General features: G+C 39.7%; 1 protein-coding gene across 1 annotated transcript in view; it reads left to right on the forward strand.

Moving 5' to 3' along the window:
• The first annotated feature begins 260 nt into the window (after positions 1-260).
• uvrag (UV radiation resistance associated gene) overlaps positions 261-26613 on the forward strand; it is a 162312-nt gene continuing 135959 nt past the window's right edge. The window contains exons 1-6 of the mRNA XM_074673102.1: positions 261-575; positions 8893-9010; positions 12371-12405; positions 13640-13801; positions 17542-17616; positions 17743-17828. Coding sequence (XP_074529203.1) covers positions 471-575; positions 8893-9010; positions 12371-12405; positions 13640-13801; positions 17542-17616; positions 17743-17828 — 581 coding nt within the window. The 5' untranslated portion in view covers positions 261-470. The remainder of the gene's footprint in view (positions 576-8892; positions 9011-12370; positions 12406-13639; positions 13802-17541; positions 17617-17742; positions 17829-26613) is intronic.

The raw sequence follows: 26613 nt of genomic DNA on the forward strand, positions 1-26613 counted from the left end.
TACAATTAAAAATTGAAGAACCTACTAAAACCATTTTACGGTTTAACTGTCACCTGCAGGTCACGCTGTTCTATGTAACTTCCTGATATTCTGCAGTTTTGACAGATTTCAACAGTCACCCGCCCCATCCGGGAAGAGAAACACATAAAGCAACCAATAGAAGCACAAGTATTTGTTAACAGGCCCCGCCTTTGCCTGACAGACACCCATTTTAGCCTATCAGCGTACTTGCTGCTGCTCCTCCCACCCGGAGACGGATTTCCGACCCAAGTGTAGCAAAATAGCCTGTACTTTGTTTACGTCCCGCTGGTTAGCTGACAGCTGTCGTAGCGCTTTGCCCACACAAACACACGCGTGTGCATTCCTCTAGTGGTTACTTGCAGCTTTACAAACTTTAAACAGAGGTTCCTGGATGTCGTGGATGGGATGTTTCGCTGAATGAGGGAGACCCGCTAGATGCCAACAGGAGGATGAACTCCATCACCGGTCGGGTCCTTTCCATCCCCGCCGCCTCTGTCACCAATTCTGGAGCTTCTTCCTCCCGAGCCCTGCATGTGGAGCTCACATCCCAGCAGGTAAATCCAAGGTCCTACAGCGTGTGTTAAGAAACTGCTGTCAGTGAACTCAGGGAAACGCATACTCAGTCGCTCCGAAGTGTCAAGAACTAGTTTAGAGCGGTAGCTCAACACGACAGGCCCGTCAGTTAGGCTAGTTGGCTAACAGCTGCTAGCTTACCTTTAGCTAGCTTACTGGGAATCGAAGGAGCTGAACTGGAACCCGTCAACTAATCAAGCTGGAGTAAGGCGTATTTGGGTGCAGTCTGCTAGTTTGCTGCCTTTTCTCTGTATAAGTACATCTGAATGTTTGTGTGTGAAGCTACTGTGCTAATGCTAAGTGGCAACTTTGCGATGTTGGTGAGCATGACAGTTCAGCTGAGTGTAAACGGTAGCATAGTGATAAATGTTGAGACGTATTTTCATCTTAACTGTTATTTGGACATAGTCTACAAAGTAGACGATTTTAAGTTATGCCCAGCTAAGTGACACCGAGGCTTTAAAATACAAAGTCCATTAGTTCATTCATTCATTCAGAAAGACAATGTTGCAGTTGCAGCTCATTCATTGGGGAAACCAATACCAATATGTAGTTTTGTTTCAGTCCAAGTTCATTCAAACAACAGGCATGTTTTTTAGTGAGAAGCAGGCTGCCCATGCTCCCAATTCGTTTGATATTTTTACAAGACTGACAGTCATATTATGATTCTATTTCATCCAATCTGCAAATAGCATCCAGACTCGTTCCTCTCTTACAACTCCTTTAAAATAAGTTTCTACTGTAGAGAACCTGTACGGTTTGTTGCTCCACAAATAAAGCATAGGTGTGGCAACATATTAGCTTAAGAAAACTGTCAAACTGTAGGTGCACCTCACCCAGAGCTGCATGAATGAATTGCAATTTCTTCACCAGCACAAAGTTTTTGTGCAATGGGCACATCACCAAGACCACCTTAACTGCAGTGCATGGAAGAAAACATTTTATGTACATATACCAATCAGATGGAGTTCTGATAACATGGGTCAGGCGTTCATACCAGGTCTGAACAGCCTGAGAAATATGTGATGTCTTACAGCACATTAGCTCTTAGTCACAGTTCCTATGTCTGTCAGTGGGTCTTTGTGTTCAACACATCACATGTGTTTGCAACATGTTTCTCCTGCATCCAAAGCTAATCCCTCAAAGATGTTTTGTTTCCACCACTGAATTGAGGGTTGCTAATAGCTAGCTTAGCACCATATGACCACAGCAAAATGGTGTGAAAGCATGGTCTTCATATCTAGGCCTCTATCCATTAGGTAGAGTATTCTTACGCTGAGGGGGAAACATTCCTCTTTCACTGAAGCTCATATTTCTTTTTAATGCTTCTACATTCAGGCCAAAGACATGTTTATTGTAAAAGCACATATAGTACCGTTATGATAAAAGGCAAGCAACTGTGCAGCTATAAGTCACACCATTAAACCTATAAACTAGCAGTAAAAGAGGACCTCAGGGTGAAAACAAACAGCACTTCTGCTATTTGATGGTATTTTTAGTTCAGAATGACAACTTTACAAGTGCAGTTAGTATTCAAAAACACCAAACAACAGAAGCAGAGAGTATTAAGGAAATAATGCTTTCATATGCACATTATGGTATTTGTTTTGTGCCGGATTTCATTATGCTCAAAAGAGTTATCTGTGTTGTAATTTTTTTCACACCATGCTTGTCTGATCTCTTGCACAAGCAGCAACATCCTTTCACAAAGCTTTCATGCTGAGTCTTGCGGACTCGTTGGCGTTCACAGTGAGGGTGTCACTGACATAGCGTTAAGTTCAGACTTCATCATCTCTTTAGCCTTTTCAGTCAGACTAAGCATTGTGCATGTGAATAGAGTACGAAACAGCTCCCATTGTTGGTCCTGTACTTTCATTTGTCCTCACACTCTGCTATACAGCGTTTACTTGTTGATCCAATGTGATTAGGGCTGCAGCTATCGAATATTTTAGAATTCGAGTACTCTACTGGAAATCCCATCGATTAATCGAGTAATCAGATAAAATACATTTTTGTTTAGTTAAAGAGCAGTTATTTTTTAAATGAAAATTTTCCTCTTTAAGAAATAGAATTTTCTGAAACAGCATGTCAATAAGAGCACTTGCTTTGGTCGCTCCTAAATTTGTAAACACACTTTGACACATTTTTTGTGCCTTGTACATCTCATCAAATGTTGCAGACCCAAATGGCACCTGTTTCGTAGACTGGCCCATTTGTCTCCAAACTCCAGAAAAGAAGCTAGATTTGTTGCTAGTTGCTATTTTATATAAGTGGTAGCTTGAGGGGTCTGAAAACTCTCTTAATATGGCCTCAGCTCTATTTGAAATACCACTCTTTGATCTTTTTAAAAATCAAACGATTCCTCGAGGCGGAGAAAATTACTTGAGTATTTTTTGTAATCGAGTACCTCGAATCATTCGAGGAATCGTTTCAGCTCTAAATGTTATCCAACCTGGCACACTGTATGAGCATGGTCAGAAGCTTGTAGCACTGAACAAGCATGGTATCTAGGGTCCTAAAGTATCAGTAGACCAAAATTAAAAACACCTGAGGCATCATTTCATTGAAATGTTTTCAGTTCGGTGTGTCTGGGTTTAAAATATCTTCTTCTGATCCTCTACAGAACAGTACGCTCTGTACTGAGGACAAAGCACTGCACCTCTTAGCAGGCCGCTCATCAATGAGTGGTCACTATATTAACAGACATTTTAAAAAGAAATGGAAAAACAAGGTTCCAAATTCATTCATTGCAGGTGGAGAAACTCTTCTGCTGATTAAACTCTGAGAGCAGATGCGGGGATGCAGATTATGTCTCAGCCTCAGGTGCTTGGTTCTATGCTTACCTGCCAGAACGAAAACTATTTTTGTAGCCCTAGTTTGACGCAGATTTACCGTGTCACCTGACATGTGCCTCCTCCCAAACGTAACCACGCGTCTAAACACTTGTCCTGCTAAGTATGGTCGTATTACGTGTCGAGAATCACCGTAAGTTGCATCTCCTGTGACGTCTCCTCTCTATCCTTTCTGATTGTTGCTGTATGATAAATTGTATCAGCATTGAGAACACAAACCCTTAAAATTGCTGGGGAAAAAAAGCACACAAAGAAATGCAGCAGGACCTTAAACGGATAATCTGATAATCATACGGACGATACTGTTTTGGAGAAGCAATGCAGAGTTGACCATGGAGAAGACTGCCTGTAGCATGTAAAGTATGATGGCTGAGCTGAAACTGGCTGGGCCTAGAATTAAGGGATATTGGCCAAAATTGTCAGATGTTCTGTAACCAAGTCAACAAGTCACATGTGTTCAGTAAGAGTCTGAGTACCTTTGCTTTGCTTATCAGTATAAAGTTGGTGTGTGATACAAAAAAGGGATATATTGATATCTCATTTGAGAAAGCAACTATATGGGAAGTGAGTGAATTTTCCTCTCTAAAGTCAGTGTCTATACTTGTACTTCTACTCTAGATTTTTTGTATCTGCCTCAAAATTTTGTTGTCTAATGCTGGTCAATGTGTATTCAACTCCTGCCTTGATATAACAGCTCCTGTGGCGTCTTTTGGGTTAATGTATTACCAAGAAGCACATGTAGAGTAAAGAACTGTGTGAGAGTGTGTTTATCTAAGACAGCCATGACATTGTGACACCCATGGTTTGGGAGAGTTCATATAAAAACTGTTCTATTTGCTTGACTACGATACTTTTTTTTAAAAAACTCCTTTTGCTCAACACTTTCAACAATCAAAACTCTTTTTAAAAGTGCTGATTGTACCCATATATTTTGTCATAACTTCATATTAACCTCAACTGCCTGTTTGTTTCATTCAGTCCTCTGAAGAAATATGTATCAATAAAGATGGATTACATGTTATAGTTAGTGAGCAAGAGACCAGAAAAATCACATTCATAATTTTCAGCTTTGTTTGACTTTTTTTTAAAAGTTTCTTAAGATGTGTGATGTTAAAATTTCAAACTGGAGCAGAAGGCTTGTGACTAGTTAATCACTCAGCCACATGAGACTTTGGTTCACGTTATGACGGTCAGCTATTAGTGGTCCTAACTTTGGTCTTTGGCTGAGCTTCTGCTCTCTGATAGTGTCTAATGTTGACCTAGTTTTACACAGGAGAACTCGACCTATACTACAGCAGCTTTCACATCACAAGTGTCCTTAAACCCGTTTCTCTTCGCCTGTGGTCCACGTTGGCTCCGGACAGAACGGGCATGTTAAAGGGAGAGGGATTAGGAGTCCCTTACAGAACAATCAGCATTTTTGTTTGAGGCCCTTAATCTTATAGGGCATCCCATGACTTAGATTTAACTGCAGTATGGCTGCGGGACAGAAGCCAGGCCTGCTGCTCAAGAAAGAAGCTGTGTTCTGAAGTGTTGGCCTGAAAAGAGAAACTCTCCACCCAGCCCAGGGTTTCAAAACACACGCTACTTCTCAAAGCAGGTTCAAATTAATGCTCGGGCCATGAAGATAAAAACTTTCACTTGATTGTTTTTGAATTCACTGTGAAACATATAGGTTAAGGGTGAGCAGCACAGCAAAAATATTCTATTGTAAATTTTTTTATGGCAGGATCATGATCTAAATATTTCAGCAACTGATTTTTGTGTTTTTCTTTAGACAATTTTGCAAGTTAATTGCCAAACTAGCCAAACTAAAATCCCCTGAGATATGAATAATTTAGGCCACAGTAAGGGTAAGGAAAATCCAAATTAGGTTGTGTATCAGTTAAATATTGCCAACAGTGTAAAGACAAGATTTGTTCTAACAAAAAAGCTTAATTTTTCAAGAGCAAAGATGTGGTCATTTTATATTCAGTGATAGCAGTGTGTTTCAAAAGGTGTGTTTGCAAAATAGTTGTAAATGTTTGGGAATTGAGGAAACCAGTTTCTGGGTTTTAAAAGCGAAATTTTGCTCCAGTCTTGCCTAGTTTAAGTTTTAACCCATTAAAAAAATGTAGTGTCCTTTGGCATTTTTTTTAACTTCACAGTGTATTAAACATGTTTGGGATGGCAGGTTGGACCTGTAAGCACTCTTGTTGAAGCACTAGGACTCTTCTACTCCAAAACCTTGCTATAGTAGTATGTCAGTGTTGTTTAAAAGGCTTTATCTAGATGGTAGCATCTGTTGCTCTAAACTTGTCCCTACTGTTCAACTTTACCTTCCTAGATTTGCAAGCTACACATACCATGAGCATTCATGATTCCTCACACCATCAGGTCATCCTGAAGTTGCTCAGGCTCATAGAAGCTGCTGGCATTTTCATTTCATTTGCTCAAACATTAGGCAGTTAAAACCTGTTTTTCAGGATGAAGAGATGAATTGTGATGGCATTAGAAGCTCTTTTGTGGCCATGTGGTGATTTCCACTACAGAGTCACATCTGTTTTAAATATATTGAGTACAGTGCAGCCTGTGGACCTGAAGTTCACAGAAATCCAGTATTGTTTTTTTAGCCTTGTCCTCTTTGAACAGAGATTTCTACAGATTCTCTGAATCTTTTGAAGTTGGTATATACTGTGAATGATGACAACTCTAAATTATTTGCAATTTTAAGCTGAGGCACATTAGTCTGACACTGTTTATTTTCTCACAGTTTCTCTCAGTGGTAAACCTCTTTTCATCTTTACTTCAAAGGGACCGAGCCTTGTGAAGTATCTTTTTTATGTATGATTGTAACATGTACCTAACCCCTTACTAATTAACCTAATTAGGAAGATGTTCCACCTGATGTTTTTTTTTTAAGTATAGCACAAATTCTCAGCATTTTGTCATCATATCATATTCTCATCAGTTTTCAATCATGTTGCTGGCATTGAATTAGAAATGAGCAAAATTTTTCTTAACAGAAAATGAAGATTCAACACCCTTTGTCTTGTCTTTAGTTTTTACTTAAATCAAACAGAATCTTTCAAAGGATAGACTGAAACAATAGATGGTTGTCCCACTTTATGTGCAGCTGGATGATGCAGTAGATTCATTGGATGTGGCAGTTTGTTTCGCCCAAGGTCTGCATATGAGCTTTGGGTCTGTATTCAGATTGATGTTAACATGTTCCTGTGTGGGAGCTTGGGACTAAAACAGTTAGAATGTGCTGAAGATCTCTGGAATGTCAGATTGTAGATATGCTATGTTATGTTACGATATGTTTTGTAATGTTATGTTATTTATTTATTTATTTATCAATCATTTTAATATAGTAAACAAGCTATAGCTGAGTCACTTATTTAGGCCTGTCACGATAACAAATTTTGCTAGACGATAGTTTTCCAAAATATTACTGCCGATAAACGATATTATTGTCAATATTATTTTGGGTTTTTTTTCCATTTTTTTCATTGATGTAATTATGATAAATGGGATAATAAAGTGAGTACACCATATCAAAAGCAAGAAACTTTAATTTCTTAAGAGTATTTAACTGTAATTAAAAGGTCAGAATCTTTTAAATAAAAAAATAAATAAATAAAAAATCTAATAAATTTAACAAACAAGAAAGAGAAAAAAAATACAAAGAAGAAGAAATGGACTCTTTTTTTAGAAAAAAAAAAAGACATGTCAATGAAATAATTAATACTAATCAAAAACAACAAAACATAGACCCTGTCTCTAAAAAAAACGAAACTCCAAAAAACCCCCACTATTTTCAAACAAATGCGACATATCAGCTCGTTGGTGTTCATGAGCTCACACTTCGTTCATTCTGATAAAAAAACTAAATATTCCCACACTGGGACTGTGGCAGGCGGCTTAAGAACCGTATCTTTGGTGCCATCACTCATATTAGCATGTGTTTCCTCCATACCCCTCAGGACGCTCGCTTCAGCTCTCTCCGTGTGCGCGCGCGAGCAGCCCTGTCGCAAAAGATGCCAAAGATCGCATTTTTGACAGATGCTCACTCCGCTATAAATCCGCTAAATCCGTTATAGAACCTGTGCACCCCGATGTTAGGAAAGATAGACGTAGTGAGCCATCTTCTCATTCAGCCTCTTTGGTCGAAAGAGAGGAGGAAAACAAACATGTATGCACGTGTCAGTTTATCGAGGCTGGCAAACTTACAGAGGACGTTTTTATTTATCGTTCGGTGAATTGACTTATTGATTATCATGACAGGCCTACACTTATTACATAAATAACCAAGCATAATGAGCACACATCATGACCTAAATTTTTTTGAGACTTGTGGTTTGGTTAAGCCTGTTGTCTCAGTTGGGAAGTTGGAGGTTTGATCTCAGGTGCTGTTGTCCACATTCTGCCGTGTGCTTGGACATGACACCTCGAGCAGTGTGTGAACAGGATTAGATAATACTGAAGGCCTCTTTCCTGACCAGCCTCTGCCATCAGTGTATGACTGTTGTGTGAATGAGTAGGTGAATGTGACGCCTAACTTAGTCATCAAATATAGACACTCAATATCTTAATACTGTCTAGTTACCAATGAAACAACAAAATGATGATCGGCAGTGGGCTTTGCTTTGGTTCTGAGGTGTTTCCACAGCAGAGTAAGCATAAAGCTGTAAACAATGCTAATGGTATCATTTATTTAATTCTAACCCATTAGGTAGATGTGTATCTGACATTTGATTCCCTTGTAATAGATTTTGTATTGACCAGTACACACGCTCAGAAAAGGTGATCAATGCCAAAAAAGATAAAAATATTTTAAGGCATCTGCTTTAAATTATGACATTATTTTACTCCAATTTGTAAAAATAATTGATTAAGTAAGAGCTTAAAATATCTTAGAAGTATTACTGAGGAAATCAAGTGTATTGATATTTTCCTCAGTCCTTTCTACCAACTCCTTCTGTGGCTGCTGAGTCACATGTCGATAACGGTGTCGTTTCTATAATTAGCTCGTTGAGATTTCTAGACTGTGTTGAAAATCATTTTCAAGCTTAAAATTTCTCATGTGACTGTCATGACTGAGCATGCCTGGAGAGTTAGCTGGCTGCTTATTTCCACCATGAAGATGTCACGCCTTTATTCATTTGAGCTGCTGGCTTGTAGACTTCCACAGCTGGTTTTCTTTCTCTGCCCTTAAAACAACACTTTAAGGCTGTTTATACATCAGATGAATGATTCAATACTATGCTGTTCTCTGTAGTAATCTCTACACATGTCCTGGGACTCTGTTGTGATTCTTCAGAATGACCTATTATGTGTATTTGCCAGCAGCCATCACATGTTCACAATGAAACCCAATACAGCAGCTCTGATGTCAGTTATTTGTTCTCACCCTCTCCTCTCTTTCTCTCTGTCTTTTTCTGTTCTCCCCTCTGACAAATAGAGACGGTTGCGTCATCTCCGGAGCATCGCAGCCAGAAACATTGTCAACAAGAATGGTTCTCCACTGCTGGACACTTACTTCACCCTCCACCTCTGTGTAGGTGACCGGATATCTAGAGGTCAGTGTTGATGCCCTCTCTGCACACATCCTCAGCCATGTCACTCCTCTGGAGCTGATGCTGTGTGACAGCACTTGGTCTGATTGAAAGAAAAGGAAACAGTCCAAATTCACAGAGAAACAACAACAGAGAGAAACAGGAACATCGTCCTGCTTTTAAACCGTCAACAGTGTGATGACAGTTCATCTTTCTCAAAGAAACAGCCTTTTGGTGACATCATGAAGACTTTGTTTACGTTCCCACGCATTTGTGTTTTGGCCCTCTCAGTCTTAACTATTAACATTGCTTATGACAGTAAACATCCTGCTAATATTTCTGTTAACACGCAGTCAAACAAACTTCAATTAACTCCAACCCTGCACACTATTAAACTAGTAAATATTTTCATCATACAGAGCTGACAGCAAACAGGCTTGAGGCCATGTGTCTCAAACTGCAGTAAAGCTCAGAGACTTGTTTTCTAAATGTTGTACACACGTACAAAGAGTGCTCCGTGAATCTGAATTACATTACAGGCCTCAATAAGATCTGCAACATTTTCAAAGGAAGCCCAGGGGTTCACAGACAGAACATTCTGTTCACAAGATCTGCTCCATCACACTGCACATTGTGCTGTGTTTTCTGTAATTATGTGTGCTGCACTCCCTAAACCTGTGGTTCTAAACTGGAGTGTTGTGACACAAAAGTAGGTTACGGACCCCTCGTCAGAGGTAGGGCTGCATGATATGGCCTAAAATCAATATCTCAATATTTCTAAGTTATATCTTGATACATAATGTACACTCACCGGCCACTTTATTGGGTCCACCTTGATAGTACCAGGTTAGACCCCTTTTTTCCTTCAGAACTGCCTTAATCCTTCGTGGCATAGTTTCAACAAGGTACTGGAAACATTCCTCAGAGAGTTTAGTCCATATTGACATGATAGCATCACACAGTTGCTGCAGATTTGTCGGCTGAACATCCATGATGAGAATCTCCTGTTCCACCACATCCCAAAGGTGCTCTATTGGATTGAGATCTGGGGACTGTGGAGGACATTTGAGGACAGTGAACTCATTGTCATGTTGAAGAAACCAGTCTGATATGATTCCAGCTTTATGACATGGAGCGTTATCCTGCTGGAAGTAGCATCAGAAGATGGGTACACTGTGCTCATAAAGGGATGGACATGGTCAGCAACAATACTCAGGTAGGCTGTGGACTTTAAACCATGCTCAGTTGGTACTAAGGGGCCCAAAGTGAGCCAAGAAAATATCCCCCACACCATTACACCACCAGCAGCAGCCTGAACCGTTGATACAAGGCAGGATGGATCCATGCTTTCATGTTGTTGTCACCAAATTCTGACCCTACCATCTGAATGTGGAGCAGAAATCCAGACTCATCAGACCAGGCAACGTTTTTCCAATCTCCTATTGTCCAGTTTTGGTGTTGCTGTGTGAATTGTAGCCTCAGTTTCCTGTTCTTAGCTGACAGGAGGGTCACCCGGTGTGGTCTTCTGCCGCTGTAGCCCATCTGCCTCAAGGATGGACGTGTTGTGTGATCAGAGATGCTCTTCTGCAGACATCAGTTGTAACCAGTGGTTATTTGAGTTACTGTTGCCTTTCTATCAGCTCCAATCAGTCTGTCCATTCTCCTCTGACCTCTGGCATCAACAAGACATTTTGTCCCACAGAACTGCCGCTCAGTGGATATTTTCTCTTTTTGGGACCATTCTCTGTAAACCCTAGAGATGGTTGTGGGTTAAAATCCCAGTAGATCAGCGGTTTCTGAAATACTCAGACCAGCCTGTCTGGCACCAACAACCATGCCACGTTCAAAGTCACTTAAACCACCTTTCTTCCCCAATCTTATGCTCGATTTGAACTGCAGCAGATCGTCTTGACCGTATCTACATGCCTCAATGCATCGAGTTGCTGCCATGTGATTGGCTGACAAAAAAATGTGCGTTGATGAGCAGTTGGGCAGGTGTGCCTAATAAAGTAGCCGGTTAGTGTACGTCTCGATATTCTAATTTCTACTCTAAATCGCTACTACTTATGTCAAGTTCAACCCTTTGATGCATAAAATGACATTAGTACAAAGATTTAAGTAGACCCTATAGTTGGATTTTTGAAATTTGCACTTACAAACTCCAAAACCTGTGACTGATGAGACATGCAAGCAACTTCCCTCCTGTCCTAATACAAAAAAAAAAAAACACACATATCTGCAGGAGAGTTTTCTGAGTGCGCTGCTTGCTGTGACAGGAGCACCAGCAGAAAGTGAAGGAAGTGAAACCGGAAGGAGAATTACAAACCAACGACTTAAAACATTTACTTGACAATTTGTACTCGATGGTCACAATGTAGTCATTTCATACATCTCACATGCAACAGCTTGCAAAATGTTGAGAATATTTGATAGGGTTGCCTGGGCCAAAAAAAGCCTGTGCTTTTATTTTGAAGGTTTTTTTTAATGCAGTGGAGCGCTATCTGTAATAATGCCCTGAAATGCTGATTAAGACCTACAAAGTGTTATTTCTTTCTTTCAATGAGTGTCTTTGGGATTAACCATGAAACTAATGTATGTAAATTAAGGCTGAAACGATTCCTCGAATGATTCGAGGTACTCAATTACAAAAAATACTCGAGTAATTTTCACTGCCTCAAGGAATCGTTTAATTTTAAAAAAGATCAAAGAGTGGTATTTCAAATAGAGCTGAGGCCATATTAAGAGAGTTTTCAGACCCCATCAAGCTACCTCTTATACAAAGTAGCAACTATCAACAAATCTAGCTTCTTTTCTGGAGTTTGGAGACTAATGGGTCATTCTATGAAACGGGTGCCATTTGGGTCAGCAACATTTGATGAGATGTACAAGGCACAAAAAATGTGTCAAAGTGTGTTTACAAATTTTGGAGCTACCAAAGCAAGTGCTCTTATTGACATGCTGTAATCAGAAAAATCTATTTCTTAAAGAGAAAAATTTTCATTTGAAAAATAACTGCTCTTTAACTAAACAAAAATGTATTTTATCTGACTACTCGATCAATCGACGGGATTTTCAGTAGAATACTCGAATACTAAAATATTCGATTGCTGCAGCCCTAATGTAAATATAAGACACCGCTGCAGAGCAACTTCACTGAAAATAAAATTGTCATTTTTTTTTAAATATTGCAAAACCTGTTTCATTAACAACCAACTGCTAAGGTTTTGTGTATTTTGGGTGGCAGAAATTTGGTTAAACTAACAAATTAAAGATGAACATAATTTCTGTGAATTCTATCTCTTGGTAGAAGCAACCCAGCTCCTGTGCTGTGTCTTTATCCCTCATCTAATCAACCTCCTCTTCTTCTTTTTTTTTCTTTTTCAGACTTTTACAAGAGTGAAGTCATACGGGATTCACTGGTGAGTAAACCTTATTAAATCTTCCCTCCCTCTGCCTTTTGGGAAGTGTTGAGGATGTTATCATTGTCACCACTCTGCTGATGCTGTGTCAGTACACATGTCACTGTGGGTTGTGCGTTGTGAAATGAAGGAACACAAGCTTCCTCCATTTTGAAGCTGAAGTCTGCAACACTTATACTTACAGAATGTCTGCCACTCACACACTGACCCCCACCTGTGCTCGTTGTTGTTGCGCTGTAATCTTTCTTTAACTGGTTTTCAGCATTAAATGTACGTTAAAGTCTGCATCAGTCAATGAAAACCAGCATGTGTAAAATGTGATCACCATGCTCTTGTTACCCAGCCATCTCTTGCTTTGTCAGCATCACTTAGTGATGAGAGTGACTCCGCTGAATGAATACCGCCAGTTGACTCTTAGGCTGCCGTTTCTCTTATTAGCGTGGCTGATGCAGCTCAGCACAAAGCTACAGAAGCAGCCAAGGATAGCAAGCCATTACTGTCTGGCTTTGTGCCAAGTCATGAGCTGACATAAGCTGCTTTCCAGGCACATTGTTCAGAACCCCGGGCAGACAGTCTCTGTAATGCTCCGCAGGAGTCATGACTCCTGTCATTTCTCAGCTTGACTTTCTTCTGTTGAATTTTACATCCTATTGCTGACTTAAGCTCTTTAGTTTCTGTCTTCTTCCTGTCATCATTTGTCCAGGAAAACGTTTCCTGTCGCTCTTCCTGTTTTTGTATGATTGTAGCTCTTTGCTTCCGCTACCGAGTCCTTCTGGAGCGCACTTCTGCTTTTGACATTCCCTCCCTGCGTGTCCTTGGATGTGACCCACAGAGCATGAGATTTTCCCTCTGATGGGGGGAAATGGTACATAATTGAATGATGCAAATGGCTGCAGTGCTTTGCAGATCCAGTCCTCTGCGCTGACAGTCTTGGAGTTAAAGGACAGAGAATAAACCAGAACAAGGATCAGGTTTTGAGGTTGATGTAAACCAGGATGATTCAATTATGATACAGTGGATAGAGATCATGTTATGACATTAAGTTTGACTGACTTTCATTGAAATTGTGCATGCAGAGAAAAAAAAAAAACATTTGACATGTCTGTCATCAACAGCCCTTCAGCTCCCTTTTGCTATGTTTAATCATCACATTAAACAAGTTGATCTCTCAGCTATGAATTCCTCTTTATACATTCTGTTTTGGCTAATCCTAATGTGTGTGTATGTGTTTTAGAATCCAACCTGGCGGAGTCTGGACTTTGGCATGCTGCCGGACCTTCTGGATACCTCAGTGTCTTGCTTCGTGGTGAGGATCTGGGGAGGACAGGAGGAACAGTACCAGCTCCTCATAGAATGGAAGGTCAATCTGGATGGCCTCAGATACACAGGACAGCAGGTCAGTAACTGCACACAGAGAAATAATGATTATCTACTTGGTCTGTATGACATAAAGACTATAAAAAAAGATGAAGCAACCTGAGGGAAATCTCTCTGAGGCGTCAGATTTGGTGTTTTTTTGGTGAGAGGTGACATAAAAACTGGTGTCACTTAAAACCTTTTTTAAAATCAATTAATACTATTAATACTAATAACATGTTTTTTCTATGTAGAATAATGAGTCCATAACTGACCACAATTAATTTTTGTAACAATAAAATTCAACCTTCAACATACTGAATAATCAGTGCTAACTATTCACTAAGAGCTGGGTCTGAGACCTTCTGACTCATTCTACCCCTGAGGACAAAGAGAAGGGTCAGATTAAGGGCCTCAGTGTTTCCTGATCAGATGAGTCTTCAGACATCACATTAAAGTGATACTCTGGGATGGAACAAGTTGGGTCCTATCGCAAGGTTTCGGGCAGAAATTACCCCTACAGCAGTGATTTTGTGCAGCAGAAGCCCAGGACGCTCGCACCAAACACCCCCTCCCTGCTCCTCTGCCGGTTTCCTCTGCATTCAGACGGGGCCATATTTTACTTGACCAAAAACACAAATAAATGGACTCCCACCAAAAAAATCTGATATGGGTCTGCATTCACGCTTTATTTAGAGAATTTTCAGCGCGTTACTTTCACACAAAAAACACTGCTAAATAAGGCTGTAGTTCTCATCATGTTGTAAAATGGTGCTACCTCTGCTGCAGAGCCACAGCTGGCTACGAGGCGCTCGCCGTTTAGTGTATCAGTCCGCACGCGCGGCGTGTCAGATATAAACAAACGCAGGTAGTCTGCCAGGACGAAGAGACACGATGAGAACTAGAGCCTTATTTAGCGGTGTTTTTGTGTGAAAGTAACGTGCTGAAAATTCTCTAGATAAAGCATGAATGCAGATTTTTTCAGTGGGGGTCCGTTTATTTGTGTTTTTGGTCAAGTAAAATATGGCCCCGTCTGAGTGCAGAGGAAACCGGCAGAGGAGCAGGGAGGGGGTGTTTGGTGCGAGCGCTCTGGGCTTCTGCTGCACAAAAACACTGCTGTAGGGGTAATTTCTGCCCTAAACCTTGTGATAGGACCCAACTTGTTCCATCCTGGAGCATCACTTTCAAGTAGAAAGGGACTCTGTAAATCGTATAGAGTTGGGTTATTCATGCCACCATTTGGGAACAACAGAGGAGAAGAGTCTGGCTTGTGATTTGGAGCTGCACTGGGCTGGGAGCACCACACATGTTAAAGGCACTTTCTCAGCTTCTGTGGCTTCACTTTTGAAAACAAAATACTTTTTCCTCAGCACATATCATCTCTTTTTAACATCTTATAATGTGTGTGTTTTTTGTGTCCTACATGTTTTACACAGATGTTTTGAAGTAATTTCAAGCAACACTTTTTTGATTTCAATACAACTTGACACAAAGATACAAAATCTGGTGATCTCAGTTTTAAAAAACATCCGCCTGTCGCTGGCTTTAGTGATAAATCATCCTGTAAGTCCATTAGAGCAGCAGTTACACATATTGTGAGTCATAGCTGTGGTTAATGATAAAATTTGCTCAATTACACAAGACTGTCAGTTACTTAATGTGGTCAGAAGAGGCCTGTCATTATGTCTTTAATGAATTACAGAAAACAAGATAAAAAACTTCTGATTATGTTTCATGTTGCTGTTGAAGTGTTGTTTTCAGTGCCTGTTGAGGTGATAGTATGTTGATTTGAGTTGTTCTTACATATATTTACACATTTGTTCTGTTACCCTGCTGTTGGCCAGGAAAACAACATTTCCCCTTTTCCATTTATGTAGAAACATCTGGACACTAACAGAATCTTTAGCTTTGGCATCTTAAACAAATGAATATGTTGTGCAGCAGATGTTCTTTTAACCAGATCCATGCTTCATTCAGCTTGCTTTATTAGTGAAATGGGATGCATTCCATTTCTAGACTTCCCTCCTCGCTAAATGTGTGATCCTAAAAGGGTACAGAGTGGCTGAATGTGACTTCATTTCACATCAGTTTGTAATTTGTTTCATGTGTCAAGTCTCTCCATTTTGAAATTGTTCTAAATCTAATCATAAAAAACACAAGAGCTACAGTAACTATTAAATACTTAAACTTTTATAGGTTCTGCTCTCCTTTTTAGTGGTCGGCATAACAGATTAGCTTTAGGAGCAATGTCCAACACATTGCAAGATTTGACTAAAGGATGTCCTGGAGCAACACATTTCTTGGAATTCACTTTGCTAAAATCATACTCTGATTGATTGCCTTTTCTAAAGGAGAAAAAACACTCAGAAAAAGTCACATTTGAGTGTATTTATTCAACACAGGAGCACTAATGTAAACACGTCTGCAGATAAATGACAACCTTTGGTTCTAGCTGAAGGTTAATGTTCACATCCCTGTGCTGTTGATGCAGTGTTCCTGTTGAGTGGCTTTATGCCAGTTTAACCAGACATTACCTACATACAACTTAAATTCCTCTTTCTGGGTCAAAATACTGACACCATGTAGCGCAGGTGACATCTGTGGTCTGTGCCTGTTTAGATTCGGGTTGTAAAGCAATATAGCATGGCTATATTCATTTTTACCCAATGCTACAATGCAAATACTGAAATCTTTGCAAGCCTTTGTTTTTTTTTTTCAATAAATAAGGTCTTATAAGACTATGAGTAGGGATGGGTACCTTTCACATTTGAAACAATACGGTACCCATACCCGGTACTTGGCAATTGATACCGGTACTCAACGGCCCCAATTTTTGGTACTTTTTTGTGTTTCTGTGGTAAAAAATATCAATTTGTTTCGATGACAAAATATTTTTTTTCAACCTAAAAATTATTTGTCAATATTTAATCTTGCAAAGCTGTGTTTATGTCCAGCATAGGGAGTGGAAAACTGTCTACTTTTCCACTCCTTCCCAGTCACAAGGATGCATTTAGGTACCTAAACATGGTACCTTTTGATTTTAAATGAATCGGTATTCAATACTTTTGACAGAATTCAGTCGGTACCTATAAAAAAACCTAATTCAGTACCCATCCCTGACTATGAGTCTAGTCTTCTAGTCTCCATCTCAAGCCTACCTTCATAAAAACTTATTTTACAGATACTAGTTCTGACTAGTGAGGCTAACAAAGTGAAATCATTTAGTGGAGTTAATATGCACATTCTCAGCTTTGATGGAGAAAAGAGTCAAGATTTCGTAATCTGGTCTTTGTTTACATTTTAGATTTATGTCAGCGTAGGTAATGTGGAGTTATTGCCTGTTATATTGTGAAGCTATTAACGGGGTTAATGATTTTGAAATAAGAACAAATGATCTGAAGCACATGCTGCGTCATTTCAGTGTTCTGACCAATTAATACACAGCTTTGAAACCGTGCTTATATGAGACGTCTGCAGCGTGAGGAATGAGCATGTGGTTCTGACTGTGAATTAGTCCCGTATGTTCAGCATTTAGTGTTTGAAGAATTAATGAACTCTTCTAAGCTCTGTGTTTTGCACATTGACTCCCTGTTCTGAGAAACAGACCAATGAAAATTTGAAATGTAGTAAAAGACTGAGGGTTACTGCCATTCCTTCACTGTGAGGCAATTTTTCAAAGCTCTTAAACAGATAGAAGTGTCTCATGCACATCCAGACTCCTGCTGTCCTTTGTTCTCTGTCTCTGCAATGATTCTCTGCTGCATGCTGCTCTGTCCACAGATTCGATCCAGAAACCCAAATGAGATCATCTTTGGTTTGAATGATGGCTACTATGCAGCTGACTTTGATCATAAGGTATGGCCGACAGCCCGTTTTTCTGAGCATCTGCATCATAACTGAACATCCACTCCTAATCTCATTAGCTTTATTTTCAACACTGTTTGGCTTCTGCTCTCAAACTCTGACATGTGGCTGTTTCAGGATCAGTCGGAGCGGAAGAAAAACAGTCTGCTTCAGGTCGACCAGAGTTCAGTCAGGAACTCCTACAGTGTTTTCTCCTTGCTCAGGTAAGGTTCATTCCATTTCACTGTATTACAACCATTTGTTACAGCATTAGGTCCCAACTTTCAGCGAAATCCAAATTATATTTGTAACCTTTTTTTTTTTTAAATCAGAATCAGAATCAGAATTGCTTTTATTTGCCAAGTATCTCAAAAAAACAAGGAAGTTTACCCCAGTTAACCACACTCTCTCTGTACAATTATTATAAATACACAAAAAATGTTACAAAAATAGAAAAAAATAGAGCTTAAGTAGTAAGAAAAAATAATAAGTCAAGTCAAAGTTTATTTATAGAGCACGTTTAAAAACAACCTCGGTTGACCAAAGTGCTTTACAGGGGTACAAAACAATCTCTCATACACTTTATATTAAGGAGCCAAATATGCATAAAAACAGACATAAAATAAGATAAGGATAAAAACAATAAAAGAAGAGTAAAAGATAGGAAAGGGAATAAAATGTAAGGGATAAAAGATACAAAGATAAAAAAAATAAAAAGAGATAAAAAAACAAGATTACTCATTTAGTTGGGATTGAGCGCCAAAGAATAGAGATGGGTTTTCAGTCGTGTTTTAAAGTGCTCAGTTGACTGCAGCTCTAACCTGGATAGGTAGGCTGTTCCACAGCTTTGGTGCCACCACTGCAATAAAATAAAATAAAATAATATAATATAATATAATATAATATAATATAATATAATATAATATAATATAATATAATATAATATAATATAATATAATATAATATAATATAATATAATATAATATAATATAATAATAATAATAATAATAATAATAATAATAAGGACCTTTATACAGATGAAAATAAGAAATAAACATAGGTTGAAACAAAATGAAAAACTGAAATAGTGCACTGAAAAAAGAAGTCAAAGAACTGTGCAATATGCAAAAAAAAAAAAAAAGAAAAAAATATATTTAGAGTTTTGACAAACTTTAACCCCCTAACTAGTCTTTGTTTTAGTAGATATTTTGCTACATAAGTACATCACTGTCGTTTGCTGGTTTTGTTTCAAGTATTTGTGTACCAGCAGATGGCGCCACAGGAAAGGTAACATTTTGACCTCTTGTCAGAAAAGCTCTACTAGCCTTCAGCTTTATATAATCACACAGGCTTTAAACTTACATAATTTCTAAGCCTCAGAGGTAAAAGTATATGTAACATTTTCAGCTGCCTATCCCAAAAAGACAGACTTGAGTGAATTAATTTTCCTTTTTGTGATCAGGATGAAAGTAGTGATAATGTTGCCTTTGAAAATGATATCTGCAGTTCAGTTTCCCACCACAGGAAGGAGACAGAGATTTGCTAGGTGAGATGTTGGTCAGAAGGGGACCCTGGTACAGTAATCAGGAGCTTGAGATGACACATTGCAGGTCTGGCATCTGTTTACAAACACAGGCTTACTGTAAAACATTTAAATTTAAATGTGGTCAAATGCAAACACTGCTTTCAGAATAATCAGGGCTTCCCCCGAGGGAAACCCACTGTAAACTGGAGCCCCGTTCCAAAACACCGTGCCGGTAATTGCACCCAGTTTGCGCTAAATACATGTACATCTGGAAGGCTGAAGTTAGACACTTCCAAAATAAGATAAGAATCCTGTTATTACCATGGCTTCCACTTACATTTTCCGACTGTGAGACTCAAATGGGGGAGCAGAAATGCGTCACAGGGCTTTGCAGTGTCAAGGAAAAGGACGCGTGCCAAAGCTCAACTTAAGCAGTGCTCCCTCATTTAGATGTGGTCACCGTTTACGTTGATATTAGGGGATACCGTTTCCTCCCGCTGGCTTGAAGGGATAAAATCCCAGTTTGGATCATAACTTTTATGACCACTGCTCTTACTTCTTCTATTATAGAAGCTTTTCCTCCACATCCTCTCCGTCTATCCACAGGCAGTGGGACTCTGCAGAGTTTAACACAGTTACATTGATCCCCCTTCTTCACACACGCTTCTCACCCCCGAGTCTTTCCTTGGCTCGGTAGACCCATATGCACATGGTTTATGATTATGTACTGCAGAATGATTCATCAGATACTGTACACTCCAACAGGGATTATCCTCCAGCCCCCCACTCCGCCTCTGACCCGCTGAGCTTTGCTTTTTTCAAAGTGCATTAGGTTTTGGAAGTGTTCAGGTAGAGAGACTCTTTTATAGTCGGCCCACTCAAGTAGATGCATAAAGTTTTACATTACAGATCACAAACCTTGTTTATAAGCTGCTGATGCGCAATACTGTGACTTTTTAATTCTGCAGTTGAGAGATCAAAAGTGTCGTCTTTTTGTTTTTTAATGTCATCAGAGCCTCCCTTCCAGAGATTTCAGTCTGAGTGTCAATTACAAGTGAAAAATGTCCAGAGCTGACACCAGAGAGTATCATAAATTCTCACCCAACTTTCTCCCACTCTGTCTTGGCTCAGTGCAAAGCGTCTCTCTTCTTGCTTTAATGGAAATGGATGAGCACCGCTTCACAAAGAACGCGCTGCTCTTCTTGATAAATGACGGTAATTTGTCAGCAGATTCACAGCCTGCTTTTTTCAGCCGGCTGACAACAAGCTAACGTGTGAGGAACATGGTGATGTGTCCTTGCAAACACTCCACCTCTCAGATGGAGAGATGAAGAGGGGGGAGCACACATCATCAATCAGCGGTCTTGAGTCTTCTCGGCTTAGAGAGAGGCTGAGCCACTTCTCGAGTGGAGTGGAGCGGAGCTGGGCCTCCTGTCTGCTCTGAAAGACGACAGTGAAGAAGATGAACCAGCTGTCCTCAGCTGTTTTTATTTCTTTGTGTACACTAATACAGTTTCAGATGTTCCTCAGCCTCATCACTGGGGTCCTTTGTCCTGCCAGGAAAAAGTTTGATGAGCTGTGGGCCATGTTGGTCTGTAGGATATTAACAGAAAGAGGAGACTGGTTCACTGTGTCCAATGGTTGAAAGACACTTTTTTTTCTCCTAATGCGTCACATTGAAGTGGTGTTTGAGAGGAAGTACTTGAGCTGCCCCCTGGCTGTCACTCAACTCTCTGTAAGCAGATAGCTACAGCGCTTTGCTGTAGATGTAAGACAGTGATTCTACATGTTGTGGGATTGAAATCTGTTGTTCCTAAACAACCTTTTCTGTGGTTGGGAACAAAACAAAAACAGCCTGCTGACTTCTCTCCTCATTCCGTGTGGACTTGCGTTATCTCCTAAGCAAAGTTATGAAATGCTACGTGCTAGTGCTTTCCATCAGAGCATCCACACAGTCGACGTTTGGCACTGTGGTACGGATCAGGGGTTCTCCAACATTTCAGCACGCAATCCACAGAATAGCAGTAGTTCAGTCAAAAACAGACCAAAACAAACATTGCAAAGCCTAACATACGAGAAAATTAGGCCTCCCACATGCACACATTGCTGTGTTTCCTAAATTAATCTGCTGCCACTGATACCACTGTTATCCTGGTTTACATTTTTAACGTTATGGATAAGATATGCATTTCGTAAATAGTTTTTGATTTTGGAAGGCTTTATGTGACCCCCCCCGTCAGTCTTTCTTTGGAAACCACTGGTCTAGATAACCTATCCACTAGGGCTAGGACGATATCCTATTCTCGTGATTTGATTCTATTACGATTTTTGAGGGGCCAATCAATATGAATTGCGATTTTTTGATATTTACAATTGTTTTGATTTTTTTCTTTTTTTTCTTTTTTAACATCAGACCATGTGAAAAAGTTAAATGATAATAATAATGTTTACAGACTATGACAGGAGCCACATTTTCCCATAAAATGCACATCATGTGAGTCAGAGATAACATTTCACCCTCTTCTGGAGAAAAGTGGTAACTTTTTTCCAATCCAGTTTTTGAACAAAGACTGAAATGAAGAATATGAATTTGGGGGAAAAAAAAAGACAAAGAATCCAGATTTTGATATTGTTAAACAAAAAATCCAGACATATTGATTTTCTAATATTTTTCCTACCCCTTCTATCCACATGGTGATGTGTCACCTCTAGACTCAGTTTACACAGTTGTCATGTATATCATATATCCAAGTACATCTTAAACATTAAGATGTACCTTCTTTCAGTAGATTTTGCAGTCACTCACTATGCTTTGACTGTACTGAGGACATTATCCTAAGATCTGTTTTTTTTTTTAGCTCATTATGTGCAAAGCAGATGTTACAAGGCATGAATTAGTTTTCTTCTTGCAATTTCTTGCAGACTCATTGTTTCATATCAAATCCATCTAAATTTCCTCTGTTATTCCCATCGCTATTTAATATGCATGCCTGAAGATGCATTAATATCAATGATAACAAAATAGCAGCGACTTTATCTCAGTCCATAGAGAGCTTGTTTGGAGTGCAAGGGACCCGGGTTCGATACCCACTCTCGACAAAGAGTTTCTGTCATTTGGGGGCTGCACGGTGGTGCAACAGTTAGTGCTGCAGCCTCACAGCAAGAAGGTCAACGGCTCGACTCCCAGCTTGTCCGTGTGGAGTCTGCATCTCTCCCTGTGCATTAATTTAACACTTTAAATTGTCTATAGGTGTGAGTGTGTGTGTGCGTGAATAGTTGTCTATCTCAGTGTCAGCCCTGTGATTGACTGGTGACCAGTCCAGGATGTACCTCGCCTCTCACTCACTGGCAGCTGGAATAGGCTCCACACACCCACAACCCTGATTAGGATAAGCGGTTAGGAAAATGAATCAATGAATAAATGATTACAAGATAGGTGTGTAAAAAATGAAGACTGCAACTCTGTGACAAAAATGACGGACTGACTTTTACAACTTTTCAAAAATGTTTGGTTTATATTCACACTAAAGATCTGCAAAAATGATGACTTTTTTATTTTTTATTTTTTTAATTTTTTCTTCTCAAATACAGCCTAAAGCAAGCATGGTCAAAAAAAGACAGTAAATTGAAATCTAGCTTCATTTGTAAACCAAATACTTTGTTCCAACATCTCAACAAAATGTAAAATCTTGCTGCTGGAATTCAAACAAGATCCTTCAAAATAAAAGTCTTCAACGCACTCATATCTCTCCAAATGCACAAAACGCTGTTTAAAGTACTGAGCTACAACCTCACACTGCTGTAGTGACAATAAAACCCTGAGAGCTGGAGTTTCTAATGTAATGTAACAGTGGCTCATGTGACACATGGTACACATCATTCTTGGGGCGCAGCATTCACAGTTCAGCTCTGTGACACGCTGATTAAATCAGCCTCCTAAAGCCCAAAGGGGAAACTATTTTTCCCCGTCTTTGATCAGAGCCATATGTTGCCTCCATTTCCTGATTTGCTTTTATATGTTCCTGTGTGGAGTATTCCTGTATGAACAGTAGATGTAAACAGAAGCAGTGTGCAGAGATGGGGGAGCTCAGTGGGGGGTCCCTCATGCCCCAGAGACTGCCCCAGAGGTGATAATGCTTTCCTGTAGGAAGCTCTGCTCACCTGCTGGTGGACGACCAGAGAGCTGACACTCTTTCTTTGGACAGGTTGTGAAACAGTAAGTTATGAGATCTCATCCAGCAGCACAGGAACCAAATGCACTCTAGATACTAAGCCTTAGACTCTGTTATATCAGAGTATTTAATCCTTTTTTTTTTCAAAAATTGGAAAAAAAAAGGATTAGTACAAGGTTTTTGTACTGCTTCTTCCTACCTAATACTTGAGCAAGCCTATCATCCTTTGGCTTACTGCACAATAAAAATAAAGTAACTAAGACAATACAACATGATCCTGGAGCAAGCAGAGTTTGTGAACTCTTTTGAGGCTAAAAATGTCTCCTCTGAACATCCCTTTGGCTTCTCTGCATCCCTGTTGTAATTTTAAAGCCAACTCAGCTTATAGAAACTCAGTCGGACCTCACAAAACGAAAACATCATCCCAGAGCAGGAGAGGTGTTCACGCTGGCTTACTAAAGAAACTCCAGCAGTCTTATCTCTAATTCCACGGAGATGGAGACAATGGTGAAGTGAGGTGAAAGGAGAGTGGTTGAATGTTTTGACATTCTTTGGCAGTGAGATACAGACAGAATGCAGCCGTGCTGCTTGTTGTGATTTTCCTCCTGTTCTTCTGTCTGTTTTGTCCCCAGCAGAGTTGTGATAGTGGGACATTATCCCCACTTTTTTTGTCACAAAACTTCCTAGAGTTTTGTTTTGAAAGGCCTAATTGGCTGCCCTGTTCACCCTTTAGTGTTTGAAAAATGGTTGAAGGAAATGAATTCAGTAAAGTCATTAGTCCTTGAGCTCACTTCCTCTGACCTAGGTTTGTTTGACAAGTGCTTTGGGTCCACTTGCACGTTATGAGCAGCTGGGTGACGGCACGGCGACAGAATGTTCAATAGATTTACAATACAGCTTTGGGAAGGGGAAGCAGCTATTGTGTATGACTGCTGAGTTTGAACGAGGCCACTAATTTACCAGATTTAAATGAGTACGTCGAAAATGAGGGCACCGTCTGAGCATTTCATTTTATCTGGCATCTCTTTCCATTGTTCACTGTCACACAAACAGAGGGTTTGTAGTTGAGGTTCTGTCAGAAACAGAAGTCTTCACAGCAAACAACAAAGACCGATTGTTTCCCCTGTTGTTGCTGACCCCATGAGGTCCTGCATGTGGCATACTTGAGGTTTCACTCCCAGGCTTCGTTGATAACTGATGTTTACACACATCATTGATCTGGTTAGAAGTTTGCAACTTTGAGCCAGAGGTGTCCAAACTTTTTTCAGTTGATTTTATGAAAATGACCAAGATCAAGCAGGTCTTACTGGCATTTTAATCAAATGGAAAGTAACATATATGAATGTTCTGTATGTCCGCAATTTCTTTAAGTAGTTTTTGTCAAAATCAGTCATTAAGTGTGGCCAGACTAACATGTGTCATCATAACAGACTTTTGAAATCAAACCCCGCATGCCCCTGAATTTTCTCTTTGTACCAGATGATCAGTGATCAGTTTTCTGCATTGTTACATGCTACGTAAACATCAGCTGACTCTGCTTCTTCTCAAGGAAACTTTTCTCCATTAGGGGGCAACATGGGAAAATTTGACAGGATTTTTTAAGACAGGATCAGAATTTGAATTTTATCAGAATTGTTTTTCATGATATTTAAAAAAAAACAAACAAACCCATATATTTCTATATCTTTCACGCTGAACTATTTTCTGCACCATTTCATAACTTTAAATTAGTCTTGTGTCCTCAAATGTGTTTTTTGAGCTCTGGATGCTCATGAAGCACATGTCATGTTATGACACTATTACATCTGCTGTAATAGTTCTTGAGTTTCTGCAGAATCTACAGAGCTTTAGCTTTATAAAAGTAGCCTATGCACAGTCCAAATGTAGTTTAGTGAGACTTCAGCAGATATACTTTGATTTGGTTTGTGCACTTGGTTTAGTCAACTTTTTTAATAAGGCCTTTACTGGGCTCCAGAAGTCTGTTTTGGTAAATGTGAACAGTTTCAAACTGCTGGATCAGCTTTGTCAGCTTTGTTTGGGATCTATGCGATGCCATCTATAAGGTGTGCTGCTTTTTGATTTGGTGTTCAATATTTTTATTGAAGTTTGGATAATATACAAAAAGATACAACAGGATTGGAGGGAAAAGGAAAACCCCCCAACCCCTCCCGGAACCAAACTCCCCCTTCTCACTGTCACAGAAAGAAACAAAAGTCTATAGGACACAAATACACATAAGTATTATTATAAGTATTATTATAGGTATTATTATTGTAGGAATCTGCGAGAAAATTAAAATAAAGAGGAAAAAAAAACATTCATTCTGGTACCTTTGTTGATGGTTTCTTTAAGAAAGTCAAGAAAGGGGCCCACACCTGATGAAACTTTCTTTCAGAGCCACTTATTACATATCTGATTTTTTCAAGCTGAAGGTTATTCAGCACTTCTTCAACCCAGTGTGATTTTGGACCTTAGTGGCTAGCTAACAAAGTTAAGAAGGCAATGAGTTTCCGACCTCCAGCAGGTAATCTTGGTTCCTCAGCAGCAATCCCAAAAAGTATTAAAGGTCCAATATTCTGCTCCTTTTCTGCAGTTTAATATGGATCATTGATGTCTTCATGAAATGGTAGTAACATGTTTTGGTCCAAAAAGCCAATAAATCAAGCACAGCAGTATTGTTTCCAGGCTCTCATAGCCCCTCTGTTCAGAACGCTCTGATTTAGTGGGCGTGACCTTCATATGTAAATGAGCCACCGCTGATACCGCCCCGCTCTTCTGCGTCACTGAGAGCGGCACCTCGAGCCCCGAGTGCATAATGTTTAGAAAACGGCGAAGCTCGTTTACCACAACATTACAGGCTAAAACAACAGGCTGACCGCAGCTAAAGTTAGCATCCTGAAGCTTCGGCATTCTCCTCTCCTCTCCTCGGGGGAGAAGGTTCGGGGTATCTGCTCCGGTGGACCAATCAGGTCAGACTAGCTCCTGATTGGTCAAAAAAGGGAATCGCTGACGTCGGCAAATCCCCAAAATTCCAACAGCTGGTTTTAGGTCAGAATTTTACATTTACAAGCACTACTAAGTACAGGTTTTGTCATTAAATATCACATTTTGTGGGCTGGGAGGAAAGCCAAAGACCCACAAATTTCACTAGAAGACTAAATAAAGTGATTTTTGCATAACATGGGACCTTTAAGATCGGATTCAAGGTTATTGTGACACCAAGCATATCCGAAAGCGCTTCACAAATATCTTCCCAATAGTGCTGTATTTAGGGGCAGAGCCAGAACACGTGTATCAGAGTGGCCTCTGCCC

Source organism: Halichoeres trimaculatus, unplaced genomic scaffold, assembly GCF_033239565.1.
Source record: "Halichoeres trimaculatus isolate MK-OKI-2021-1 unplaced genomic scaffold, fHalTri1.1 fHalTri1_scaffold_6, whole genome shotgun sequence".
Taxonomy (NCBI): domain Eukaryota; kingdom Metazoa; phylum Chordata; class Actinopteri; order Labriformes; family Labridae; genus Halichoeres; species Halichoeres trimaculatus.